The sequence below is a fragment of the Eptatretus burgeri genome, chromosome 2, assembly GCF_056783735.1.
Source record: "Eptatretus burgeri isolate ZD-2024b chromosome 2, Ebu_testis_v1, whole genome shotgun sequence".
Lineage (NCBI taxonomy): Eukaryota > Metazoa > Chordata > Myxini > Myxiniformes > Myxinidae > Eptatretus > Eptatretus burgeri.
This window is the reverse complement of record NC_140962.1, coordinates 80949500-80958634: the sequence shown is the minus strand read 5'-3', so window position 1 is coordinate 80958634 and position 9135 is coordinate 80949500. Positions and strand designations below refer to the sequence as shown.

Sequence of the window (9135 nt, the reverse complement as noted above, 5' to 3'; positions counted from 1 at the left end):
GGGCCTTTCCTGTGAAAATTTTTTTTTTGTGCTTGTGGATGCTTTTTCAAGGTACCTGGAAATAATCCCTTCGATAAACGTTACTGCCACCAACATTATTGAGAGCCTTCGTCATGTTTTTAGTATTTTGGCCTGCCGGAGCACCTCGTGACACACAACCACAGCCAATTTACCAGTGCCGAGTTCCACGAGTTTCTCATGGAAAATGACATGAAACATACTCTGACTGCCACAGGGCAACCTGCGACAAATAGTTTGGCAGAACGCCATGTCGGTCATTTTAAGAAAAAAATGTCCAAAATCGGAAATACCGGAGAGGCTTCACAAACCAAGCTTAACAGATTCTTCTTGACAAGCAAAGCTACACCTACTTAATTTGGGAAATCACCTTCAGAAGTGTTAACGAACAGACAACCGAGAACAATGCTCAGCGTGCTCAGAGCTACCCAAACTAAACAAGTGAAAGTGTTCCAAGATAACCTTGAACTTGCTCCAAAGTTTTGAAGGATTGCATGACAGGTTGGATAGAAGGGAAATGTATTTTAATTAGTGTGATGTTTTATTGTTTGGGTTTTTTGACGAATGAGTACTGAGAACCCAAATTATTAAACTAAGGGATTGTTTAAGGTTTAAAAAGGAGGCAGTTGACTGCGAGTGATGTATGCTTTCGCAAAGTGTGATGTGTTGGTATGGGGGTTGATGACGTCATGATTGGGCGGGGGCGGAGTTGTTCTGCGCATGCGCTGGAAGACCTGGCCTGATGGAGAATAAACTCAACTCGTTCACCTCACGGACTCGTGGTGATGCCTGTGACGTCACAGCTGACTGGCTCGATGGTTGATTCACTCACTCACGGACTCTGCTCGATCGCATAAGCTCACCGGACTAAAGTCCAAGTGAGCGAAAAATGTCCAAAATTACAAAATTCCCATGAATGGGCCGCAGCACATTACCCACGGAAGATGGAGCCGACAAGGGGTCCTGTCGGGCCACAGTGCCCGCGAGTTATTATTTTAAATAATAAAAAAAAATTTGTTTTTGTGTCGTTTCGTTCCGGTATAAACCCGACGCCAACGGGATTCGCATTTCGAGATGCTTTATCGCTTGCTTCCTGTTACGGGAATGACATTATTTTAAGGCGGTGTATGTTAGTTAATGCACTGTTCCCTCGGCAAAGTTCGGTTGCAGGCAAAATTACGAAATTAAAATTTAATATTCAGGAAAGAAAACGCGACTTAAGAGTTCGTTTTAATGGAATATAACCTGATGAGATTTATAAACGCGATTGGAATCGAAGTTAAGTTCGCTTCCGGTATGTCATCGTATTAGCAACTGTTTGTGCAGTCTGGTTGTTCCCGGTCTCGGTGACGTCATGTGGTTCCAGGGCCCAATTTCGTCTGCGATTTCCTCGGCCAAGCTCAAGAGAGCTATTTTCGTTGTGTTTGTTGCCGGTAAGAATCCCGCCGATACTGTAACTGTAACTGGTGGTGTTTTTATGAACCTGGTGTTGGCTCGGCGGTTCGGGTGGTGGCTGTGGATCCTAGGGTCCTGAGTTCAATTCCTGTCGGTCCGCTAAATTAATACACCACGAGGTTGACTCACTCAGCCTGTCATCCTTCTGAGGTCGGCGAAATGAATACCAGTGTACCGGTAATTGGGTGTTCGCGTGCAGTGTGCGCCGCCATTCTTCCCATCGCGGCTGTCGTGATGAGAACCAGGGTCGTCGTTGGCCAACTGAACATGTTGCAAACTCCTTCCCAAATCGCCTTCAATCTAGCGGCAGGCCTGGCCAGCCGATTCGTGAAAACCTCGGTGGGAAAAACGTTGCCACATCGACCCCATAATACGGTGGCAATGATTGGGGCCGTTAAGGAAGTAGTAGCAGTCCCCAGCTTGTACTGATGATACCTCTTCCTTCCATTGCTCGTTAGTTTGTAAATGTTTCCTTGAATTCGCTTTGGTTTCCCCCCCCCCCCCCCCAGTCAGATGACTAGCTGGTGGAAAATGAAACGACTGACCGTCAGGCAGGGTTAAAGGAAGAGGCCTCCAGCGGCCCTCTTGCGGGTTGAAGGGGCACCATCCCTTGTGAAGGACAGTCTGCGAACCCCCCCCCCCCCTGAAGCTAGGAGGTTGAAGTATTTAAATAATCCATGAGGGTTGAAGTAGAAGCCCAAGATTGTTCCGAGATCACGTTGAGGTCGTGCTGGATGTACAGGCCAGCTACATTATGGTAATTGGCATCTCGTCTGAGATTATGGGACAAATGGAATCGTGGAGAGGTATGAAACGGACAATTCCATGAATTCCAAAATGCCTGGTCACAGTACCACCCAGTGTACGTTCAGCTTTTTAAATGAGGGAACTTTAGAGGCCCATAATCGACTCGATGGGTACTCGGTAGAGCGCAAACCTCCGCCACGCAATGCCTCATCCGCGAGAACATATCGGGCCCAAAACATTTTTGAAATATCATGCGATCCAGTACCAGATTGTTTGTGGCCCCATCTCTCAATGGTGAAGAATCACTTTAAAAATTAAATAATTCTCCTCTCCAGATCCGGATCTTCAGCAAAATCGAATCAATTCGTCCTTGCCACACACTCAACCTGTCCACCAAGTTTCACCTGAATCCGTCCACAACTTTTTGGGATATCCTGCACACAAACCAACAGAAAGAAAGAGGTGAAAACATAACCTCCTTCACCTTTGGTGGCGGAGGTAATGAGCTGATGGGATGGCCTCGAGTTACGCACCCTGTGTCTCCTTGGCTCGAATCTCTAGTGTTTCACAGGCAGGTGATTCATCAATGTATGTGCCGTCCCTCAAATGGATGTGGAACTGGGTGTCCCGACTGCCGGCGTTGGTTAGACGTTAAAGATCCCATGGTGTCCTTCCCGTCGAGTAGGCGATGTACCACCAGCACCATGAAAAAATTGCAAATTCCTCTCTTAACTACTGCTGGGAAGGCAATGGCAAACCACCCAGGATGATCTTTGTCAAAAAACTGCTTTGGCAGCACCGACGCTATAGCATGTAGCCATATACCATAAGTTCCTTAAATATGAAGACGATTTGAGACAGGATGGTCAGTTTAACTTCCACTCAAAAAGGTGTTCCTTTACAATACATGGTCTGCTGATGACGGCGTACCATGACCATTGACCAAATATTATAATGCAATCCAACTCTGATTATTTGTGTTTAATAACCTTGAGAAAGTCGACTCGCGTGATCTAACACTCTGCTATTGTTTCTGTGCTTTGTTTTTCCAGGTGAAGATGCCCCATCCCAACAGACCAGTAATAGTTGGGAAGATGCTCGTGTGGTCAAACTGGCCTCTGAGTCTTGTGTAGCGGTCCGGGTTGATGCTAAAAGGTTGTGTTGTTTTCCTTTTGTTGTTGTTTTGTTTTTCTCTCATGCAAGTCGAACCACGACCGTAATTTTCTTTCCTCTTCCCCTCCATGCAGTGAGACGTGCACGCAATTTTGTGCAATTTGTATCCTTTTTTATCTATTAAAATAGTACCATTTTAATCCTACTGCGATCAAGTCACGGACATTAACTGGAGCACAAAAACCCACTCGCAAATCACCATGTTAGGTGAATTTTCATCTGGTTAATGGATACGCAAGGAATTGTGCAATACTACCGCCATCGATGGATTGAAATGTGTTGAATGTTAGACTTGTTTTGAAGGAGAGGAGTATCAATGGTGCTATTTTTCTGCGTTCGGTAATTGCCGTCAAATAGCCCGATGATCTCCAATGGTTCGAAAAGAAATTGCAGAAAAGTGCATGGTTCCTTTGCTCCCAGTTGTTAATAATGACACTGCTATGGAAAGTCGTCATCGTGTAATGATAACAGGAGACCTGTCCTCATTGGATTGAAGAAGGTCCATTCCATGATGATATGTTTATTTATGTACAACGTCACTGGAAGCCGATCTACCTAGCTATCTTGTGTTTATCCTTGACTCGCTGTGCAGATGAGGTCTCAGCCATTCCCTCGTGCTTCTTCATCGGAGATAACGGCATTCCTTTGAGAATTGCCCCTGGTGGGCTCTCTGCTGATGAACTGCTAAGGACACTGGAAACCGTTGTAAAGGTCTGCTTCGGGTCATTGGACAGGTTGAATGACGTCAGTAGGAAGGGATGGTCTTGGGCTCTCGGCATATTCTGTAGGAATAGATCCATGATTCTGGGAGGGCAGGTTGGGCAGCTTTGTATCAATTTGTGCTATTTGCATTTGTGTACAGTCCATTACCTGCCATGTGGTCTTGAACATAACCTTGTAAAACTTGAGTTGAGTGCATGTGTTGTTTTTTTTGTTGTTAAGGGGTGTGGGGTGGGAGTTCAGTCACTACCAATTGTTGATGGTTTTTCAGCGACATCAGGAGCAGCAAGCTTGTCGTGATGGCAAAAAAGTGGCTTGCAATGATGGAGCTCAACCTATACCCGACACCCATCTCAACGATGGTGCTCAAGCCTCCTCATCTCCTTCATCTCCCTCATCTGAATCTCAATCTGAGAGTCAAGCTGCAGGTAAAATCATGTTTGAAGTTTTGTCCTACAATTGGGCAGACATTTGCTTATCAAGGATAGTCCTGAAAATATTTTGTGCTAACCAGATGTGTTAGAATACCACCAATTTAAGTATTTCTTCTTGTTCTTCTTCTTGTTATTCTTCTTGTCTGACAAAGAGACCAAGCCACTCATTGCTCTGCTCAGCCAATAAAAGTGCTTTGTCATTTGTACTCGTGGCAGTCGCACCATTTTCCACACTCTTTCTTCACAGTAATACTGTAAGTCTGCTTTTGACGAAAATAATATGTGGTCGAGGTTGGAGAAAACTTGATGTTTGTGAAGACGAACACCCCTATGGGCTAATCTTGTGTGCACAGGTGCCAGGCTATGATGCTGCAACTTTCATCATGATAGATCATTGAGCAGATGACCAACGTTAATTTACGAATGGAGCCTCGGCCAACTTTATGGCTGGAGCTAGTTTTGTGTATGGTAAGGCAAAATTTGTTTGGATGTTGATGTTTGAGTCCTTCTCTGAGCCCCCTTTTAAAAAACTTTAAGTTTGGTGTAATTTTCATTATTTTGTATGCAGCCTGTGGCTGCTGGTTGCATCATTGCTGGGAGAGCGGCGGTGTCTGATGCAATGCCCCCTGTTTCCAGTAAGTTGGATCTCATTTTGCCAACCTTGGAAGGCTGACAGGCTGAGTCAACCAACCCTATGTTATTTAACGGAAAAACGGGCTCAAATTCAACATCTCAAGATCTTAAGCCAGCCAGCTTAGCCGTTAATCCAATACTCAGTTTGGTTGGTGTAGTTCATATATACTTTGATCAAATATCCTTATTCCTTAATTAATATCTCTGCCACCGAAGGTGGAGGAGGTTATGTTTTCACCCCTTTCTCTCTATTTGTCTGTGTGCGGGATATCTCATAAAGTTGTGGACGGATTTGGATGAAATTTTGTGGTCAGATTCGGTGTATGATAAGGACGAACTTATTCGATTTTGATGACGATCCAAATCTGGATCCAGATCTGATAAATTACCTTCGCAAACTTTTGTTGCGAAGGTTATGTTTTGATCGCTGTGTATTTGTTTATTTATTTGTGAATATGTGTGTTTGTTTGTTATTCGCATAACTCCAAAAGTATTGAACTGAATCGCAGCAAATTTGGTGGGATGATTGGTTATTATCCGAGGACCATTTGATTAGATTTTGGGAGCGATTGGGTCAAAGGTCAAGGTCATGAAAAAGGTCAAAATCGTCTTTTACCATAGCCCGGTCAATTTGTATCCAATTTGCATGCAACTAATGCCAAAATGTTCAGAATTCAATGCCCCATCTTGTCATATGTGACATGACACAATGACGTAATAACCCTTATTAGCGGTTGGGAGTCAAAGGTCGGGGGGGGGGGTCACGACATTGCAAAATGTGCGGTTTTAGTCATAACACGGTCAATTCTTATCCAATTTGCATGAAACCAACACCAAAATGTTAACTGTTCTGTTCCCCACACTCTAATACCAATTACAAAATTAAGAGTATAAAGGTCGAGGTCATGAAAAGGTTAAAATCGTCATTTTGCCATCGTGCGGTCGATTTTTATCCAATTTGCATGCAACCAATGCCAAAATGTTGTGAATTCAATGCCCAATCTTGTGACATACGATATGACAGGAAATTTAATGTTTTTAAGCCATCATAACATATGAGATGGCAGATGTGGTATGGGATTAAATACCCTCACAATCAACGGTTTCTGGGGGGGGGGGCGAAATGTAGCGTTGGCGAAGGTATGCGCTCTACTGAGTGCCCGTTCTAGTTTTTTTTTTTTTTAAGCGATTCTTCACCAATGAGAGATGGGGCTAAAGGAATATATAACACGATATCTCAAAAAGTTGTGGACGGATTCGGATAAAACTTGATGGACAGGTTGGGTGTGTGGCAAGGACGATTGCATTCAATTTTTTTGTGAAGATCTGAATCCGAATCTAGATACGAGAATTATTTAATTCTCAGTGATTCTTCACCATTGAGAGGTTGGGCCAAAAACGATATATAGCATGCTATTTCAAAAATGCGTTGGGCCCGATATGTTCTTGTGGATCAGGCATTACGTGGTGGAGGTATACGCTCTACCGAGTGCCTTTCTAGTTGGATGATTGTTTATTCTTGTGGGACTGTGATATATTTGAACAAAAGGTAAGATTACTTATCAAGCCTAGAATCTGAGGGTTTGATGCAACTACTCTGTAATGCATGCTGAAGCAAGGGGTTTATTTTTGGCTATTTTCTGGCGTGATGGGGTTCACCTGCGCTATCTCCAGTTGCACGTCACTATATTTCTCCATGTTGTCATGATATATCTGTTGTCATTTAGTCATATTTTTATTTTTCTCTTTTTTGCAATCATTATCTTCGCATTCTGCGAAAGGTTATGTTTTGGTCGGCGTGTATTTATTTATTTATTTATTTATTTATTTATTTATTTATTTATTTATTTATTTATTTATTTATTTATTTGTAATCTTGTGATTCGTTTAACTCAAAAAGTATTAAACCGAATTGCATGAAATTTGGTGGGATGATTGGTTATTAGCCAGGAAGCATTTGATTAGATTTTGGGATCGTTCGGGTCAAAGGTCAAGGTCAAGGTCACGAAAAGGTCAAAATCGTCTTTTTACGATAACACGGTCAATTTTTATTCAATTTGCATGCAACTAACGCCAAAATGTTCAGAATTCAACGCCTCATCTTGTGATATGCAATATGACACAATGACGCCCATACTCTTGTTACTGGTTAGGGGTCAAAGGTCAGGGGGGTCACGACCTTGAAAAATATGCGGTTTTTGTCATAACGCGGTAAATTCTTGTCCGCTTTAGATGAACGCAGCACCAAAATGTTCAGAATTTAATGCCCAATCTTGTGACACAATGACGTCATAACACATGTCACCGGTTGGGGTAAAATGTCGGGGGGGGGGGGTCACGCCCTTGAAAAATATGCGGTTTTCGGCATAACTCAGTCAATTCTTATTCGATTTGCATGAAACCAGCATCAAACGAGATTACCTTCTCTTGTTGAAACGTTGTATTCACCGAGCTTGCGAGTGAAGACTCGCCAAAACGACGTGAGTTGATTGTTGTTTAGTCCGTAGCCCCCAAAAGTCGGGGGGGTCATGACATTATAGATATGTGGTTTGTGTCATAAGACCATTCATATGAAACCAGTTCCCCACACTCATACCAAGAACAAAAAAAGTAGTGGCGGCGAAGGTATGCGCTCTATGAGTGCCCGTTCTAGTTGGGACTGTATTTGTTGCTGTTTCGGCTTCGTGCGTGACAGCTTATATTCGCAACTCTTTTATTTTTTTTTTGAAGCTTTTTGCAAGGTGAGTGAGAGATATCTTTTCTGGCTTGTTGTATACAAATTGTATTCAGTCGTCTGTTGAACTTTTCACATACTATGATAATCCTACAGTCGTTAACCTGTGCACTTGATGGAGTTCTTTCGGGCCGCCGCCTCCTTTCATCGGCGGGAGCTGGTTTAGTCGCCAACAACTCGACCATGTGACAGGTAGTACTGGGTTAAGTGTTAAAGGCCCTGTCACACCTTGACAATTTAGCCAGCGTATGCCTGACGTATGCAAAATTTGGCTATAACGCTGGCACACGTCGAATAAGTTATGGGTAAGTTTGTATACGTTAAGAGCACACTGGTATACGTCGTAGTACGCTGACGTACGTCGTAGTACGCCGAGGTGTTAGACAAATTTTCCATGCTTGAAATTTTTCGACGTATGCCAGCGTATGACTCGCACGTTCCGCATACGCTTGGCCATAAGTTGAAGGCACGTTATGCGATCGTTGGCACACGTCCACACACGTTACTTGTACGTTACTCATAAGTCAAAACGCGTCAAGGTAATGGTTAGCGTCAGTGTTCCAGACTCCCTGTTTTTGATTTTTTTTTTTTTTTTTTTCTTCGGCGTGACAGTGATGTTGACACTTCGATTTCTAGTGCGGTTATAATATAATATAATTAATAGGCTGCCGCTCAACGATTTAAATCATAACCGCACTAGAAATCGAAATGCCAAAGAAAAAAAAAACAACAACAACCAGGGAGTCTGGAACACTGACGCTAACCATTACGTCGACGTGTTTCGACTTATGAGTAACGTACAAGTAACGTGTGTCAACGATCGCGTAACGTGCCTACAACTTATGCCAGCGTATGCAAAACCTGTGTCATACGCCGAGTACGTCGAAATTTTCAACATGCTGAAAATTTCTCGACGTACTCGGTGTATGACGACATATGCCAGCATACTACGATGTCTGCCAGCGTACTACGACGTATGCCAGTGTGCTCTTAACGTATACAAAACTTACCCATAATGTATTCGACGTGTGCCAGCTTGGTTCGGCAAATTTTTCATACGTCGGCATACGCTAGCTAAAACGTCAAGGTGTGACAGCGGCTTCACACTTCGATGTCTAGTGCGGTTATGATTTGAATCGTCGAGCCGCAGCCTTTTAATAGCCAACGCCACGTGATCGTCGGCGATACGCTGCCACGCTATGCATAAGTTAGACTATCGTT

At 43.4% G+C, this 9135-nt stretch overlaps 1 protein-coding gene across 1 annotated transcript in view; it reads left to right on the top strand.

Annotated features, from left to right (window-relative positions):
• Positions 1-1294: 1294 nt before the first annotated feature.
• The window catches only part of UBXN4 (UBX domain protein 4), a 77044-nt gene continuing 69203 nt past the window's right edge, over positions 1295-9135 (top strand). Inside the window, exons 1-5 of the mRNA XM_085870020.1 lie at positions 1295-1451; positions 3273-3375; positions 3468-3496; positions 3986-4104; positions 4385-4541. Of these exons, the coding sequence (XP_085726146.1) occupies positions 1373-1451; positions 3273-3375; positions 3468-3496; positions 3986-4104; positions 4385-4541 (487 nt within the window). The 5' untranslated portion in view covers positions 1295-1372. The remainder of the gene's footprint in view (positions 1452-3272; positions 3376-3467; positions 3497-3985; positions 4105-4384; positions 4542-9135) is intronic.